This window comes from Carica papaya, chromosome 8 (genome assembly GCF_054855325.1).
Source record: "Carica papaya isolate Zhongbai chromosome 8, ASM5485532v1, whole genome shotgun sequence".
NCBI classification, from domain to species: domain Eukaryota; kingdom Viridiplantae; phylum Streptophyta; class Magnoliopsida; order Brassicales; family Caricaceae; genus Carica; species Carica papaya.
Genome location: NC_142316.1, coordinates 27,796,412 through 27,814,893, shown reverse-complemented (window position 1 = coordinate 27,814,893; position 18,482 = coordinate 27,796,412). Strand labels below are relative to the sequence as shown.

General features: G+C 33.3%; 3 protein-coding genes across 4 annotated transcripts; 2 read left to right on the top strand and 1 right to left on the bottom strand.

Annotated features, from left to right (window-relative positions):
- Positions 1–7,363: 7,363 nt before the first annotated feature.
- LOC148252765 (uncharacterized) lies at positions 7,364–8,332 on the bottom strand. The gene is made up of 3 exons (XM_088210365.1): positions 8,111–8,332; positions 7,905–8,012; positions 7,364–7,828 (listed from the first exon to the last, which is right to left on the bottom strand). Exons 1-3 carry the CDS (start codon positions 8,330–8,332, stop codon positions 7,364–7,366), a joined length of 795 nt encoding a protein of 264 aa, XP_088066491.1.
- A 1,430-nt stretch (positions 8,333–9,762) lies between these two features.
- On the top strand, positions 9,763–13,701 carry LOC110817108 (E3 ubiquitin-protein ligase RGLG5-like). 2 transcript variants are annotated; one of them, XM_022045507.2, is made up of 11 exons: positions 9,763–10,251; positions 10,465–10,549; positions 10,630–10,770; positions 10,870–10,983; positions 11,080–11,177; positions 11,850–11,929; positions 12,029–12,134; positions 12,268–12,395; positions 12,493–12,679; positions 12,893–12,949; positions 13,040–13,701. In XM_022045507.2, exons 1-11 carry the CDS (start codon positions 10,024–10,026, stop codon positions 13,118–13,120), a joined length of 1,305 nt encoding a protein of 434 aa, XP_021901199.1. In that variant the 5' UTR covers positions 9,763–10,023; the 3' UTR covers positions 13,121–13,701. The 2 variants fall into 2 exon arrangements, with proteins under 2 accessions (XP_021901199.1, XP_021901200.1); XM_022045508.2 differs by having other exon boundaries at positions 9,766–10,251; positions 12,496–12,679.
- Positions 13,702–14,888: 1,187 nt separating this feature from the next.
- Positions 14,889–18,140, top strand: LOC110817105 (glycosyl hydrolase 5 family protein-like). The gene is made up of 4 exons (XM_022045505.2): positions 14,889–15,331; positions 15,724–15,971; positions 16,976–17,496; positions 17,584–18,140. Exons 1-4 carry the CDS (start codon positions 14,897–14,899, stop codon positions 18,072–18,074), a joined length of 1,695 nt encoding a protein of 564 aa, XP_021901197.1. The 5' UTR covers positions 14,889–14,896; the 3' UTR covers positions 18,075–18,140.
- Positions 18,141–18,482: the final 342 nt, after the last annotated feature.

The window sequence follows — 18,482 nt, the reverse complement described above, 5'->3', positions numbered from 1 at the left end:
GTGTTCGTTACTAGTTTACGTATTCATGTTTGATTGAGTAATTAAGACTAACAACAAATAGGAATGAGATTGAGTCGATAAATGGATAGGTTAACAACCTCACTAGACATCCTGGGAGATAGTGGACGGACCGAGTCCATAGGGGACCCTACCAGGAACGTTGTCTCTCATGCCGGACAGGGTATGGAGACTTTAAATATTTTGGCACTCATATCGAACAGGGTATGGGGACGACCCGCTTCACTCTCATACTGGACGGGGTATTGAGGTTTATTGTTTTGCCACCCATACCGGATGGGGTATAAAGACGACCCTAGAATTAAGTTGTTAAAATGAATGGTTCCCGTGTGGCAGGAACCCCTATGGATCCCCATGGATATTGGTAGGCTGGTGAAAGAGGAAATTTGTTGCTTGATGATTGAAATATTAAAATGTATGACATGTGTTATGTTATAGAGTGTGTATGATTTCATGATATTATAATGTTATTATTTTCATAAGTTGTTTTCATGAATCTTACCGAGGTAAGTGGACAGTAAAATGTTTTATTATTGATAAATGAATTTGTTATAAATTATGCTCCATTTGTAATTTTTGTTTTCTACCAATCTTTACTTCTGTGACAGTGAGATAGTGTGACATTCTTTACTGGGTTAGTGTACCTCATTCCTTACTTAACAATTTCAAATTAGGAAGACTTGGTTCCCGAACCCGTTCCGCAGGAAGACGGCGAGTAGATGCCTAAAGATTTTATATTTTTCTTTATAGTATTCATTTCTAGTATTCACTTTAGTTAGCTTATTCTTTCATACGTTTAATACGTTTTGGTTATTGTGTAAGGAATGTTAATCATAATATTTTATTTTATTTTTGCACTTAGAATTTTATATATGGCGTTTCCTTTTAATTTTTAGGGTCGTTACATGTTCATTGTATTTTGTGTATTTAAAACATTAAAAATATTAATTACCTTTTTTTTGAAGTTATACTATTGTCTGGTTTGTGTGATTAATTAAAGAGGTATCATTTTTTCTTAATGGCTATTTGATGAGAAGGGAAATTACAGGATAAATTTTTTTAAGTTTTCGGCTCCCTTAGAGCACGAATATACAACCTGAAAGGTAAACAAAGACAAACAATTTTGTGAAGAGATAATAGAAGAAAAATAAAATATATCATATCAATAAAATTTATTTTTTTGTTAATATTAATAAGTGAAGAATGTCTATGTGTCGTTTTTTTTTTCTTTATTTGATGCATTATTCTTCTATGTTTGTAAAACGGTGCGTATTTAGCTAGTTTGTTACGGTTGTTATTTGTTATTTTTTCTGTTACAGCCTTTTTGGCTCTTTGTGCCTGACTTGAGCAGCAGCTTCTCTCTATATGTAAGAAGCATGCTGCAGCCGTATTTTACATAATGAGAAGATTTTATGAAACCATCTTTCTCTCCATGGTTTTAACTATGCTCAATAAGATATCAATTTATATTTAATTTAATAAAACAGTATAGTAATATAATTAGCGATCATGGGATAGAATATTTAATAGTTTGGAGAGTATGGTTTTCTAAAATTTAATAAAACAAATATAATTTTCTCTAATGTTAAATGCAATTACTATTAAAATATAAATGATTTTGATTCACTCTCAAGAAAGAATTTAACCATACTTATCACTCATTTCGTTTGCAAAGAAATGATACGAACTAAATTCACTTGTTGGTTAATAATTATCAAGAAAATTTCCTAAATTTGTTTCAGTCAAAAAAAAATTAAAGCAAATAATATCTCAGAAATTAAATTTAATTATTATTATTATTATTATACAATTAGTTCGTACATAAATTTATAAAAATAAATGTAATTTTATAAGAATTAGATACTAAAACAACTAAATAACCTAATAAAATAGCTTAGTGTTCAAATTAACAATCAATACTAGATAAGATATACTAAAAACATTTTCAGTAAGAGCACATATGTATCTTTGGAAAAAATGTGAATTTATGTCCAAATAACTGATGACTTTTAACAAATTATTAAAATATAAACTCATAAACATTATTAACGTCAGATGAAGATATTATTAGTAAATAAAATGTCGTTGATAATATAAATATCATTCTTCTTAAACACAAAAAGTATGAAGTATTAGTAGCGAAATTGGTTTTTTGTCGGTAAATTTTTTATGGGTCTTTTTTTCTCCCATCATTTATACCTGCAATATATATATATATCAGCATGGAACTCGTGTATGTGTGTATATGTATCAAACAAAAGAATCCGAATGGAATTGACAGACTTCCAAACCTCTAGACGTGGCTGTAATCATCATCGTAAGTAATTTCACAACCCACTAAAATAAAATAAACACGTTTACATTTCGCTACGAAATGTGTCACCACCCCGAACCTAACCATTATACTTTTTTGTAATTTAAATAATTACACTGTTATAATTAGTTTAAGTGAATAAAACTGGAAATTCAACTTTAGCAATTATATCTCACCAATCATTTTTTACTTAAATAATATTTTTTATTTTTCTTTATACAATTATAAATCTGAATCAGATTATACTTTCATATAATATTAATTGTATTAATTACTTATTAAAATTTAGTTATATTATTATTAATATATATAAATGTTATTCAATTATTAAAATATGTAAATTTTATATTAAAAAAATTGTATCTCCACTATACATATATAACATGACATATTAATCAGTTGAAGGTAAAAGCTTGAGACAACTCTATTGTTTTTTATTTCTTTTCTTAATTTATCATGGTGCTTTTAAAGTATATTTGAAGTTGCTAATTTTGTTAGTAGAATAAACTTTATCACTTTTTTTTTTATATTTTATAATTCAAATAATTAAATTGTATATTTATTTATACATTTTATCTCTATAGACTGAGAAAAAAGGAAGCTCAGCGAGAATAGGGTTGTACCATAGAAGTAAGGAGGTCTAACCTCTTTCAAATATACAACATGGATTATGGCAATGCAATGTAGTTGGATTTTTATGTTGATCCGAATGAATCATCTTTTTCGCAGAGAATGGCGAGTTACAAATTCTGTTTCGTTAGGACATGTATTTCTATTACTATGAAAATTTATAAATGAAATAGTTAATCGTGGGGTTACCACTATCTATTGTTTTTATTTATTTTTTTAATTTATCATAATGCTTTTAAAGTATATTTGAGATTGCTAATTTTGTTAGTAGAATAAACTTTGTCACTTTTTTTTTATATTTTAAATATACATTTATAATTTAAATAATTAAATTCTATATGTATTTATACATTTTGTCTCTGTAGACCGAGAAAAAAGTAAACTCAGTGGAAAGAGGATTGTACCATAGAAGTAAGGAGGTCAACCTTTTTTAAATATACAAAATGGATTCTGGCAATGTAATGTAGTTGAATTTTCATGTTGATCCGAACGAATTATTTTTTCTACGGAAAATAGCAAGTTACAAATTTTGTTTCGATAGAACATGTATTTCTATTACTATAAAATTTATAAATAAAATAGTTAATCGTGAGGTTACCATTATCTATTGTTTTTTGTTTCTTTTCTTAATTTATAATAGTACTTTTAAAGTATATTTGATGTTGTTACTTTTGTTAGTAGAGTAAACTTTCATATTTTAAATATACATTTATAATTCAAATAATTAAATCCCATATATATATTTATACAAAAAAAGTTAATATTTATATTAAATTTATATTAGTAAGTTTAATATATAATTTTTATTAGAAAACAGAGAATGATTTCAGAGAATGAATAATCTGCTGATTTTTTCATTGATGAATGATGTAATGAAAAATATACATAATTGTACAAAAGAGCAAAAAGACAAAAATGGTTATAACAGAATGTACAACCAAAGATATCACAAATTCTAATTCTGATTTTAATACTCCCCCTCAAGATGAAGAGTACATATTGATTGTACCCATCTTACTCAGAAGATTATGAAACTGTGTAGAAGGAAGAGCTTTTGTCATTAAATCCGCTAACTGATTATGTGAGGAAATGTGCATGGTCCTCAATGTTCCATCTTGAATTTTCTCCCTGACAAAGTGACAATCTAATTCAATATGTTTTATTTGCTCGTGATATATTGGATTGGCAGTTATGTGTAGTGCAGCTTGATTATTACAATATAACAGTGCTGATCCTTGGTGTTTCACTTTCAGATCCCGTAACAGATTTAAGATCCATACTATTTCACATGAAGTATTGATCATTGACCAATATTCTGCCTCCACGGATGATCTAGACATAATCTGTTGTTTCTTTGATTTCCACGAAATGAGGGATGATCCAAGAAAAATGCAGTAATCAGTCAAGGATCTCCTTGTGTTATGGCAAGTACCCCAATCAGCATCCGAGAAGGCTTTAACTTGAATGACTGATGATGAAGGAAAGTGAAGACCTTGTTTAGGTATTTTATTGACATACTGTAAGATGCGTAGTGCAGCTTGAAGTTGATTTGTCCAAGAAGCAGCCAAAAACTAACTTAACCTATTGACAGAGTAGCAAATATCAGGACGAGTGATAGTTAAATACAGTAATTTACTAATTAATTTCCTGTAACTTGTGACATCTTCAAGAATTTCTCCATCATCTTTTGACATTTTAAGATTGGGTTCCATAGGAGTTGAAGAAGGTCTGCATCCCAAATATCCAGTTTCAGTTAACAAATTGAGAGCATATTTTCTTTGACAGAGTGTGATACCATCATTGTTTCTTGCAACTTCTAGTCCAAGAAAATATCTGAGAGGCTCTAGATCTTTCATTTTGAATTTCTATCTCAAGGTGGATTTCAAATTATTGACGGCTCCTTCATTATTGCTAGCTATCACAATGTCGTCAACATATACCAGAAAAGCCAGGAAAGTACCTTCTTGATTTTTAATGAATAGTGAATGATCATATTGTGACTGATGAAATCCTTCTTGACTCAAAACGGTGGAGAACTTATGGAACCATTGTCGTGAAGCTTGTCTTAAACCGTAGATGGATTTATGCAATCGACAAACAGCATGTTGTGGAAAAATCTCCCCCTCTCGAGGAAAATATCCTGGAGGAATGGATATGTAAACTTCTTCGTCGAGATCTCCATGAAGAAAAGCATTAGTAACATCAAGCTGAGTAAGACTCCAATTAAATACAGCAGCAAGAGACAGCAAAATTTTCACAGTAACCAATTTTACAACAGGAGAAAAAGTTTCAGTAAAGTCTATTCTAAACTGTTGTGTAAAACCTTTGGCAACAAGGCGTGCCTTGTGCTGTTCAATGGATCCATCAGCCTTATATTTGATCTTGTACACCCATTTACAGTCAATTGATTTCTTGCCTGGCAGAAGAGAAACGACAGTCCAGGTATGATTGTTCTCTAAAGCACGTAACTCCATGTTCATGGTATCTCGCGATACTGGTGTCTGGAGTGCCTTAGCAAAGGTTTCTGGCTCAGTGTGGGAAGAAAAAGCAAATATGTAATTAAGGTAATGAGGCTTGATTTTACTATATGTGAAGAAGGAAGATAAGGGATGATAGGTCTTGGTGGTCGCAGTGTGGTAGCAGTGATAGTCAGACAAGTGGGACGGTGGTCTAGTGACACACTGAGGACAAGATGTAGTAATGGGAAGAGTGGGGGGTAGTGTTGATCAATGGGCCGTGAAATCTCATTGTCAAAAGGAGTAGGAAGAACTCTATCATGAAAGATGTCATTGTGGGTGTCAGTGTGTGGTAGAGAAGAAAAAGGGAAGATATCCTCATGAAATATGACGTGCCGTGAGATGTGGATTTGATTGCTTTCAAGATCAAGGAGCTTGTATCCTTTATAGCCAAAGGGGTAGCCAAGAAAAACACAAGCACGAGAGCTGGGTGAAAATTTATGTCTGTGGCTCTCGAGTGTGGAACTGTAGCATAAACAACCGAAAGTGTGTAAATGGTCATATGAAGGTTTCTTGTTATATTTAGTAACTCAAAATGTGTTTTATTGGAGAGTAAAGGAGATGGAGTGCAATTGATGATGTATACGACAGTCATGACACAATCCCCCCAATAAATTAGTGGGACATTAGATTGAAAGAGTAAAGCACGTGCAACATTCAGAATATGCTGGTGTTTACACTCAACAACAGAGTTCTGCTGTGGAGTTTCAACACAGGAATGGAAAGAAATGATTCCTTTAGATTTGAAGAAAAACTGGAAGCTTAGTTCATGCGCATTATCAGACCTCACTGATTTAATTAGAATTTTATATTGTGTGAGGATAAAAGTATAAAAATTAGGAAATGTGGTGTGAACATTAGATTTATTTCGAAGAAGGTATACCCATGTAGCCCAAGTACAGTCATCAACAAAGGTGAGAAAATACTTATGTCTTTCCGTAGTGGAAATGGAAAAAGGACCCCAGATATCAATGTGAATTAAATCGAAAGGATTATCAGACAATTAATTTGTAAAAATGAAAGGTAAACGTTTTTGTTTTGCAAGATGACAAACTTTACAATGATAAGGAATATTCCTTGAAACATCATAAACTTGTAATTTTTTATTTAAATATTGAAATTTAACAAGAGATGGATGACCCATTCTAAAGTGTCAAAGACAACTTTTAGCATTAACATGATCAAAGTTAACTGAATTATAAGCAAAATTCTCAGTAATTAAGTAGTAGAGATTGCCAACATGACTACCATTCCCAATCGACAATCCCCGAGTGAGGTCCTGAATGACACAAGAATTAAGAAAAAAATTAACAGTGCATAAATGAGTTGTGATCAAACTACTAACACTTATGAGATTGAAAGTAAATTCAAGAATATACAGGACATCGAATAAGGTTATGGATTCTGTCAAGACCACGCTATCGACTTGATTGACTATCACGAAGCTACCATTAGGTAAATTAATATGGAGGGGTTCAACATGCTTAAGGGTTGTAAAAAGGGATTCAAGGCAGCAAGTGTGATGTGTGGCTCCTGTGTCAAGAAGCCACACTGCCGAGATGGGTGTGCGTGTAAAAAGGGATAAGCAATAGGGAGGTATACCTGAGCTTGATAGATTGAAGGTATCAATGGAGGCAGAGGTGGAGGCAACTTTCGGAGCCGGTATGATAGAGGCAGAGAACGGAGCATGGAGGCTTGCGTTTAGATGGGCTATTACGTTCTGTATCTGCGATGGGCTGAGTGCGGCAACAGAAGCGGTGGAGCTGAAGTCAGAGGCTGGAGACGCAGCGAAAACAGGGGCGGTCACGGACGTGACCGAGGAAGAAGACCCCGAGCTGTGCCCTTTCACGTGGGCCTAAGAAGATTTGAGAATGGCCTGTGGTTGCTACTGTTGCTTATGGGTTTCAGTAGTGGGCTGAGGGAAATAATGGACTGCAGGCCCTCCAGGCCCATTGCCATGTTGAGTTGAACGATTGTGAAAGGATGTGGTACGGGCCTCAAATTGAGGCCCTTGGACTTTAGTAAGTGGGCTCCTGGATTTGGGCTTATAACCGATGGGGTAGCCGTGGAGCTTATAACAGCGGTTCACAAGATGGCCCATGAGCCCACAATGAGAGCACAAGGGCCTTCGTCTTCCACCTTGTGCTAGGGCAACAGTGCCCACGCCTACAGCTGCTTCTGAACCAAAAGGCGCCCCTTTGATTCCTATGGAGTGATGTCGCTCCTCCTGCACTACTAAGCTGAAGACCTTCGCAATTTGAGGAGAAGATTCCATCATCAGAATTTGGCTACGTATTCCGGCGTATGATTCGTTGAGTTCCATCAGAAAGAGCATCAGCAGCTCTTGTTCCTGGTAATCGTTCCAAGCCCTCATTCCACCACAATGGCATACGTGTGTGGGCTGATAAGTTTTTAGTTCATCCTACATAGTCTTCATTCTGGTATAGTATGCATTCACGGTGAGGGAGCCTTGCGTGAAAGCGTTCATGGATTTCTTCAACTGAAATATTCTTGGTGCATTGCTTTGTTGAAATCTATGTTGTTAATCGGAGCAAATAGCTTGAACATTTTCAAGGTAAAGCAAATTATCTGTGATGTCCTTCGCGACTGCATTGAGAAGCTATGAAATCACCATGGAGTTGCAGCGAGACCATGCTCCTGCCATGGAGTCTGTACTGTCGGGTTGCGGCACCGAATCGTCTATGAAGCCCAGCTTGTTCTTCTCGTTCAACGCAATTCGCATCGCACGCTCCCAAGTGTTGTAGTTATTTCCATTCAAGACGTGGATGACCAAGATTAATCCCAGATGATCACCACTGTGGAGGAAGAAGAGGTTATGAATGTCGTCGCTCATTACAGCTTGACCAGCTTGCGGATTATGAGCGATGGAAGAATCTGATTGGGGATTGCTGGAATCACCACCTCTGGCTATTTGGCGAGATAAATCGCGGCACGATTTGGCAGCAGATCAAGAGCAATATTGCTTTGATACCATATTAGAAAACAGAGAATGATTTCGGAGAATGAATAATCTGTTGATTTTTTCATTGATAAATGATGTAATGAAAAATATAAATAGCTGTGTAAATGAGTAAAAAGACAAAAACAGTTATAATAGAATGTACAATAAAAAATATCACAAATTTTAATTCTGATCTTAAGAGTTTTTTTAATAAATTAATAATAATCTACTTATTGTTACAGTAAAAATAAAAGACGGTTAGATTTTAAAAATAGAATATCATTTTAATTATTAATAAAAAATAACTTAAGTTATTTTGTGAAGAAATAAAAGTTTAGTATTTTAGATTTTGTAGGTGTTAAAGCATTAGTGGTGGTGGAAGATTACGAGGATCATTATTTTACCAAACCCCCATCGCCAAGGTCTTTGGATGAAGTCTTAATTTAATATTAAATGGAATAAATTTCCACGGCGTCTAGATTTGCGTGAGTAATCACAATTAGCATTACTTTTATTATTAAGAAAATAGTCATATTAGTTTGATTTATTTATGTCAGACTTTCCTCTCATGCGTAAGAGATTACCTGTTAAGATTAAAATTACAAATACTGCGGTAAACAAATTTTACTGAAATTAATTTTTAATTAATCTAGGTCAGTCAACTGATTACTTCTATCAAATTCTGACCAATATTAGTTTTTGATCCTGACAAAATTTAGTTTCAAATTTATTTTAAATTTTTTTTAATTTAGTGATAATCAATATAGAGTGGTTTAATTTCAGATGCATTGAACTAAATTTAACCCTTAATTCAACATAAGTACAATCAGATAAAAAAAAAGACGAGTTTAAATTATTAGCTAAAACTTCAACTTTTAATAAAATTAATAAATTCAACTGCCTGCCTACGCTGATCATTAGATTGAGCAGAAAAAAAAGAAGAAAGAAAAAGAGTAATTGATTATTGAATGAAGTAAAAAGACTTTTAACCACCATGTCAAGTATAATGTTTTGACAAAACAGAATATACATTTGCTTGCATATTTGTATCATCTTTCGTGCTTATCAATCAAAATCCACCTGTCACTAATTCTGATTTGCCTCGTATGAAGGAGTTTTTTTCAAGTCTATCATCATTGAATTTGTGGGTCAGGAAAATTTTAAAAGTAAACGTTTTGCAAGATTAAATAAAATGAAAATTTCAATGGACGATGTTATTTGAAACGGTCATTTCCAGCCGCTTTTCGCAGTAATTTGTCGTACTTTTAATATTACCTTTTTCTTCAAAGAAGTTTCCTTTTCTTTTTGATATTTCCCACCATAATGATTAAATACCATGTATAATTAATTTCCTTTTTTAATAAACAATTGATTGAATCTCTATTTCGGAGCATCCCCGAAATTCCCATTTTGAGAAAATGTCTCTTTGATTGGTGATTAGCAGGAAGGTCAGCTATGCTGCTTGATATCACTATATAAGTGTTGAGGTGCAGAAAAAGAAATTGGTAAAGTTGTTTCTGATTTGGGGAATTACTGAATTCGAGTCCTGAAGTAGCATATATTAGAGAAGTATTAAATTGGTGATGGGAGGTAGTAGTTCAAAAAGATCGAGGCAGGGACTGTCTTCCTCGAGTGGGTCTGCAAATTCTTCTCCATGGAGTCATTATGGATATCCACAACAACACCTGTATTATACGCCGCAGCATCGACATGCGCCTGCAAGTTCGTATAGTTCGCAGACGCCACGGCCGCATAGGACATTTGAAAGGAAATACTCGAGAATAGCTGATAACTATACCACCTTGGAACAGGTTAGAGGCGTCTGTTTGTAGGCGCTATTTACTCTCATTTTCTCTTGTATCTGCACTTTTAATTCATGGGGTGCGAATAGCACCTGCTCATTTGCTGTTTTCAGTGTCTGTTTGGTAAGGTGCCTGGGAATTGGGAATGGTTTCTTGCTTATTTATGGCTGCTTAAGGATTGATTGATCATCAAAATGAATATGTATTTTGGATTTATGGCAGGTTACATCTGCTCTTGCACAAGCTGGGCTTGAGTCTTCTAACCTCATTGTTGGTATTGATTTCACAAAAAGCAATGAGTGGACAGGTTCTTAAGATTAATCTTGATGTTAAGAACTTCTATACTTGCCTAGATGCAACATCTGCTTATTTTTGTTTTGGAATTAGGTTCTAGGTCATTCAACCGGCGAAGTTTGCACGATATTGGAAATGGTTTAAATCCCTATGAACAAGCAATAACAATTATTGGAAAGACTCTATCTGTTTTTGATGAGGATAACTTGATTCCCTGTTTTGGATTTGGAGATGGTAATACTAATTGTTCTTTTTCCATCTTTTGTTTCTATTGCAACAAATGTTTTGCTGAGAGGAGATGATATTTAATGTGCTTCCTTTCTAATTTTGCAGCATCAACACATGATCAAGATGTCTTCAGCTTTCATTCAGATGAGACGTTTTGTAATGGATTTGAGGAAGTCCTAACTTGCTACAGGGAAATCATTCCCCGACTTCGACTTGCAGGTGCTGCAACTTGTTTTATCGGCTTGTATCTTATAAATCATTTCAAGTTCAACTAGTAAGTTCCTAGAATATGTGACTTATTTTTCTTTATTGCAGGACCCACATCTTTTGCACCTATTATTGAAATGGCCATGACAATTGTTGAGCAAAGTGGCGGTCAATACCATGTTTTGTTGATAATTGCAGATGGCCAGGTAACTGATTGCTTTCAATATTTGTGGAGTGTATAGAATCTTAATGAGATACCAAGAAATCTCAATAATTAGTTTAGAACCCCACAATGGAAAGTGATATTTTCCCTGTATTAATGACACTTCAAAGCTTACAGAAGGAAATTCCTGGTAGCAATTGGATGAGAAAGTTGACAATTGTTATAGCTGTATGCAATTGAGGTTTTGAGGAGTTAGAATTAAGTAAAACTTAAGGAAAATTGTGACAAGATAAATATACAGACATTTTTATTTGCCTTGTCTTCTGTAGGAAGACATCTGCCTAAATAAAGTTGAGAAGGTATGAAGTATGGTAAAGCTTTCTGCTGCAAAAACATAGATTCAGGAAGCAGCTGTATTGTACATACATCCATGCAATAGAGATATGCGTGTGGGTGCGCTTACCATTGTTACTTCTTCAGTGAGAGTGTATCTCAGTTTTTATTTACTGATATAAGGAACGCCCACAAACAAACAGAAAAATAGTTTTTAGTCAGGAAGCTGACTCCAATCCCGACAACTATAATCCCAAATACTGTCCTTAAAGGCAGAAATATATCTTATTCTGTTCTAAACAATTTTCTTAAACAGATGGCATATCCCTTCTGGTTTCTGTTCTAGCAATTGTGTTATGACAGAAATTGTCCACTTTGTTAGGTTACAAGAAGTGTTGATACACAGCATGGTCAGCTTAGCCCACAAGAACAGAAGACAATTGATGCAATTGTGAGAGCAAGGTATACATCCTAACTGTGAAATGTAACAGTGGCATATTTTAAGTAACTTGCTGCTATTAGGTTTCTGAGCCACATACTTACCTGCTTGTTTAATTGCAGTGAATTTCCTTTGTCAATAGTTTTGGTTGGGGTTGGAGATGGTCCTTGGGATATAATGAGGGAGTTTGATGATAACATCCCTGCTCGTGCTTTTGATAATTTTCAGGTAAGGAGTAGCTTCTGTAATTCCTTTCTTCATATATTTAAGGAACATTATTTCTTTACATATTTGAAGTTGTGATATTAATGTCCTTAAACAAGAATAACTGGAAATAATTTTTTTTTTTTGGTCTTGTTAGTTTGTGAACTTTACAGAAATTATGACAAAGAAAATAGATCCATCCAGAAAACAGACCGAATTTGCTCTTTCAGCCTTGATGGAGATACCATCTCAATATAAAGCAACTATAGAACTAGGCATATTGGGGTACTCACTGATATTTAATGTACATTATCATCCATGGATTAAGTTATACATGATATTAAAGCTGCACTTTTTTTTTCTCTCACTTGAAACTTTAAAGCAGTCAACGGACAGGAAATGGACCGGACAGGGTTCCTCTTCCCCCACCTCGATATGGTGCATCCTCTTTCAACAGCAGCAGAAAGACCTCTCGCTCAAATAGTTTTCAGCAGCCGCTACATTCATATTCTGGATATGATGCAGGAGTTAGTGCAGCCCCATCTTCTAGTTCAGTTTATGATAATCAGGTACATGTATCGTTTCATCGGAAGTAAATCCATTTCAATGGTTATTGTTTTTGTTCCATGAGCACCTGCATGAGTGTTTTCCTACCTCTTCGAGAATAAACAAGTTTCTTATTAGTGGGTTCATCTATATCTTCACCTCTCGACTGCCACTAAAAATGCTTAAATCTCTTCTCATTCACTCACAATTTTCTTTTATTTGGTGAACTAAAATAGCTTTGCCCCATTTGTCTTACAAATAAGAAGGATATGGCCTTTGGTTGTGGTCATCAGGTAAGTTACATATCTTTCCCCATTATTTATCCCAAAGGATCATGATCTAGGGATTGTACTGACATCAAACTTTGCTTCTCTATTCGGCAGACTTGCTGTGACTGTGGAGAAGGCCTCGAATTATGCCCCATTTGTCGGAGCGCCATCGAGACTAGAATTAGGCTCTTTTAATAAGCTTTCTTGTACATATATGATCATATTTGATTGGCAACAGCTGAATCAAATTTTCATGACTGTCTGGAAGTGAAAGGATTCCATAGGTTATTACAACTTCTACTCATCCCAGAAATGAAAATTGTTGAAAGGTGAGTTTAACTGGAAACCGACGAGGCTCCAAACAGATGATGTCCTTATGTCGGTGCATGTTTTTGGTACATGCATGAGAAAACGAAAAGAGTAGGTAATCACTGGCTGGCAGAGGTCAACAGAAGCTGGGCTGTTGATCTGATGAGATAATCACCCTTTTGCTTGGTACTTGATTACTTGTTAAAAAAGAATTACTGGAGAATTAGGTTTGGTTTGTGAGAGTGATAGACGAATAAAGTTACAGAAGCATCCTCGTTCTTTTGTTCCTTCATTGTGTGTAATCTCTTTTCCTTTTCCCATCCTTGAGTGCTAGCAAGGCTCAGACTTGAACCCGATAGGTGTCCTCGAGTTTGTATAGTTTATTCATGCTCCTACCAATGTACATATTTGTTTCAAGCTTCCAACAGTTGTGTTTATAACATTACTGAAGAACATTGTAGTCACAATTCTGCTTCAAATTTTCTTTTGCTGCTGCTAGTGTACAATATTTTTCTGGGTACTGACTCCTATTTTGAAGTCTGATTCTTGATATTCTTACTGTATGTATGGAATAAGAATATTTCAGCTCCACTTACTGAAAAGTCGAATTTTCATTATTTATAATGAATTAATTAACAAGAACCCATGATCCAATCACATGAATAACAAACAAATTTTCAATAGAGAATAAAAAAGAGTGTAGATAAAGATTGGAACATAAGAGAATCATAGGAGTGTAATGAAAGATTTTTCTGAGTGTTATGATTGACATGAATTCTTTTCAGCTGTGAATCTCCTTAATGTTAGAAATCCGACTAGGACTCTACCCTCTTAGACATTTCATTACTGATTGTGTTAACATCATCAAAGATCTGAACCCATAACCCTTTACCCTCAAATTGTTAGGTTGCAGTATATGAAAACTATTGATGGAGGAAATGATTAAGTCAGTGAATTGCCTTACAAGTTTAGAAAAGGTTCTAAAAGAGAGAACTCTGCAGTTGCAATTCGAAAGGTGGCTCCCAGATTGTCCCCCACGCCAAACCCAACTATCAATATATAACTTGGCTTCTTTCCAACAAAAATATATAATATTTATATTATTTATGTCATATAAATGTAGAAATCATATTTCTGAACTTGATCAAGTGAAGCAAGAGAATTTCTGACGACTGTTATTGAGTCCATGTGATCATGGCTTGTGGGACATTTTTGCCTCGGCATAAAACCGTGTTTTCAGTGTCTTGAAATCATTTAGGTTTCCCTAAAATCTTGTGTTGATCGCGAGTGTCTTCGGCACTTTTTACTTTTCTTGGTAGCTGTTGTTGCCTTTAAGTTTCGTGTTTCCCTTAATAGTTTTTGCCTTCAGCTTATTGCAATAATTCTTAACTACAAATGATGATTATGGTAAAGTAAATTATGTCTTAGGCTCCTAAATATGTCTTTAAAAAAAAAAATTAACAGTAAATTTAATTATCTCCAACAGTTGGAAATATTAGCTGACAACTAAAATTTATGAAATGAGATTTTTATAATCCATAGTCAAATTTGATTTTCTTTAATCCTGATAAAATTAATTAAAGGATTTTAAATTCCTTTTAATCAAGTATATAAGTGTGACTTCCAAGTTTTATATGCGGACTCCAAAACACAAATCCAGCAATGGAGAAAACGAGGATCATTTCCTTTCTCCTTCTCTTCTTCTTTACCTTCCTCTCTCTTCACCTCATCATCATCACACTACAAAATACTGCTCTGCCAACCATGGCCATCCCTCTCTCCACCGATAATCGTTGGATTGTGGACGAGAACGGGCAGCGAGTGAAGCTGGCTTGTGTTAATTGGGTGACGCATCTGGAGCCAATGGTGGCGGAGGGACTCAGCAAGCGCCCCATGGATTCGATCTCAAAAACAATTGTGTCGATGGGATTCAACTGCGTACGGTTCACTTGGCCGACTTTCTTGGTCACCAACGACTCTCTAGCCTCTCTAACTGTGAGACAGTCTTTTCAAAAACTCGGTCTGTTTGAATCCATTGCTGGTATCCAAGCAAATAATCCGTCTATAATTGATCTTCCTCTCATCAAAGCGTATCAGGTAATTAGTTTCTTCTTCTTTTGAATTTTCTCAGAAAAAAAATCAAAAAGAAGATTAGGATTAGGATGAGGTCAAAAGGCTCAAAATCAGAAAGGCAGGATTTGATGATTGGTGAGGATTGAGCATAAGGTATAGGTGGAGTGACCAATCAGATAGCGACACAGCAGAGCATTTGAATAATATCTAATATTGGTTGTGTTTTTAATTAATAGTTGAACTTTTCTTTTTGTTTTTTCTGTTGAGTAGTATGTTTAGTTGATCACCTTTTTCTTACTGAATTAAAAATTGAAAAATTTTTAAAATATACATTAAACTATTAAATGATGTATGACCTATAGATAATGTTTTGATTCTTATCTTAATTTTTTTTTTTTTTTAAAAAAAAAAATCAGACAGTGGTATCGAACCTCGGAGAAAACAAGGTGATGGTGATTCTAGACAATCATATAAGTAAGCCCGGTTGGTGTTGCAGTAACTTGGATGGTAATGGTTTTTTTGGCGATCAATACTTCAATCCTGATGTGTGGATTGCTGGTTTAACTCGAATTGCCACCATGTTTAATGGTGTTTCCACCGTGATTGGTATGAGTCTCAGAAATGAACTTAGAGGTCCTAGACAGAACGTAAATGATTGGTACAGGTACACTATATTTTTAAATCATTTTTATTCTTAAATTAATTTTAAAAGTTTAATTATTTTTTATTTAAATAAATATAAAATTACTCGTCAACATACATATGTTTTTAAAATATTAATTTTAATATTTTGATTTTATAAGTAAAATAATTATTTAAAAATAATTAATTATTTTATTATATTTTTAAATATTATTATATTAGTTCTAAATCATACTATATTTTAGAAGAACAAGACACAAGGGTGGGATAACATCAAATTAAAGTATATTTTATTACCTTTTTAATTTGGTTTTGTTTACTTCTGTACTAATAAATATTTTTTAAAAATAATTAAAAAACAAAATATAGTAATTATGATGTTGTTGTGCATAGAAGAGAGTTATACAAATTTATTATATTGTAAAATATTTTTATTTATTTCTACATTTTAAGATATATATTTAAACTAATAAATACTTTTCTAATTTTTTTCATTTTATTTAACTAATCATTTTTTTTTAAATATTTTTAAGCATCTAATATATTTCTTACAATTAATCAACCATGTCGACTAAGTATTAAACTAGTGGTATTAAATATAATACTATATCATCTAACATATCATTACCTTGTGGTAGTAATATCATTTATTAATAATTATATAATTATATTAAAAATTTAAAATAAATTAAAATTAAATCGATAAAAAAAATAAAATTATCATACAATTAAAATAGGAGAAAATAAAATTAGATATAATTTATTCAATCATTCTTTATTTATTTATTTTAATCTATTCAATGGTTTCTCATATTTTTCTTCTTCCGTGACTCCTAAGCTCCTTTTTCCTATGAACTCATCAATGATTGTAAAACTTAATGAACAAAAACTAAATAAAAAGTGTTAAATAATTTTGAATATATTAGACTATTTTAAACTTAAAGATTGAATAAACTTGAAAAATATAAATTATGAAAAGTTTGTTTAATAATTACTATTAGTAATTTTAACGAATTGAATTTGAAGGTACATGGTAGCAGGAGCAGAATCAGTGCATGAAGCAAATCCATACGTTCTTATTATACTTTCTGGTCTAAACTATGATAGAGACTTATCTTTTGTTCGAAACCGAGCAATAAATTTGACATTCACTGGAAAGATAGTATTTGAGTGGCATTGGTATGGATTCTCGGATGGTAGTGCATGGGAAAGTGGCAACCCAAATCAAGTGTGTGGCAGAGCAATGAGTAATATGAAGCGCACATCAGAATTCTTATTAGATCAAGGTTGGCCATTGTTTGTGAGTGAATTTGGGGCAGATCAAAGAGGAACAAATGTGAATGACAACAGGTATTTAAATTGTTTCATGGGTGTGGCAGCTGACCTTGATCTAGATTGGGCATTGTGGACACTTGTTGGAAGTTATTATTTGAGAGAAGGGGTAATTGGATTAAATGAAAATTATGGGTTATTTAACTGGAATTGGTGTGATATTAGGAATTCAAGCTTCTTACAGAAAATATCTGCCATCCAAACTCCTTTTCAAGGTACATACGTATGATCTCTTTCTATGCATTAAAAAGTTTATAATTTGTTTTATTTTAAGTTTCTTAATAATTTGTTTTAAATTGCAGGACCAGGACTATCTGAAAAGAATAAGCATAAAGTAATATTTCATCCATTAACAGGATTTTGTATCCTAAGAAAATCATTACTTGATCCACTAATATTGGGTCCATGCACTGAATCTGAGGGTTGGAGTTACACATCTCAACATATTATATCCATTAAAGGAACATACTTATGTTTAAAAGTTGAAGAATTGGAAAAACCTGTGAAATTAAGTATTATTTGTACAGATTCTAGTTCAAAATGGGAACTTATATCAGATTCTAAGATGCATCTTTCTTCTAAACTAAGCAATGGAACATCTATTTGCTTGGATGTGGACTCAACCAACACTGTCGTTACAAATAGTTGCAAGTGTTTGACTAGAGATAACAAGTGTGATCCTGCCAGTCAGTGGTTTAAACTTGTTGATAGCACTAGAAATTTATCTGTAATAAATTCTTTTCGTCGAACTAATCCAATTTTAGAATTGCCTAGAAGTGGATCGACGCAATAGCAATTTATAACAGTGAAAATATATATCTACCTTTACTATGAGTAACTCATATTACATGTGTATCAAGATATGTTTCTAATTTTTTACTAGTTTATGTTGCATAAATTTGGACTTTATTTGTGTAAATGCCCAAAACCTTAAGAAAAAGAATATATATTGTAATGGCAAAAACAGATAATAATTAGGGGTTTATATTTCTTACACAGTAAATTAGAATGTCCAATAAGAATACAGAAATGTCTATTTTTAATAAGTTAAAATAATAGAAACAGAAATGAAAGTAAAATCTTATAAGATTAACCTCCAATTGCAATTCTGACGGGGTTCGGGAGATCACCTTTACTCACAACCCTCTTACTGTTCAGGATCCGGATTTTAGTTTTCTTGATCTGAAATTATTAAATAGGG

Coding starts and splice junctions, on each gene's coding strand:
- LOC148252765 (XM_088210365.1), bottom strand. CDS start 8,332: ATGAGCGACGACATTCATAACCTCTTCTTCCTCCACAGTGGTGATCAT. Junction 8,013..8,110: donor GGTCTCGCTGCAACTCCATG/GTGATTTCATAG, acceptor TTAACAACATAG/ATTTCAACAAAGCAATGCAC. Junction 7,829..7,904: donor TATACCAGAATGAAGACTAT/GTAGGATGAACT, acceptor AACGATTACCAG/GAACAAGAGCTGCTGATGCT.
- LOC110817108 (XM_022045507.2), top strand. CDS start 10,024: ATGGGAGGTAGTAGTTCAAAAAGATCGAGGCAGGGACTGTCTTCCTCG. Junction 10,550..10,629: donor AAAAAGCAATGAGTGGACAG/GTTCTTAAGATT, acceptor TTTTGGAATTAG/GTTCTAGGTCATTCAACCGG. Junction 11,930..12,028: donor GATGCAATTGTGAGAGCAAG/GTATACATCCTA, acceptor GTTTAATTGCAG/TGAATTTCCTTTGTCAATAG.
- LOC110817105 (XM_022045505.2), top strand. CDS start 14,897: ATGGAGAAAACGAGGATCATTTCCTTTCTCCTTCTCTTCTTCTTTACC. Junction 15,332..15,723: donor CTCTCATCAAAGCGTATCAG/GTAATTAGTTTC, acceptor AAAAAAAATCAG/ACAGTGGTATCGAACCTCGG. Junction 15,972..16,975: donor AACGTAAATGATTGGTACAG/GTACACTATATT, acceptor TTGAATTTGAAG/GTACATGGTAGCAGGAGCAG.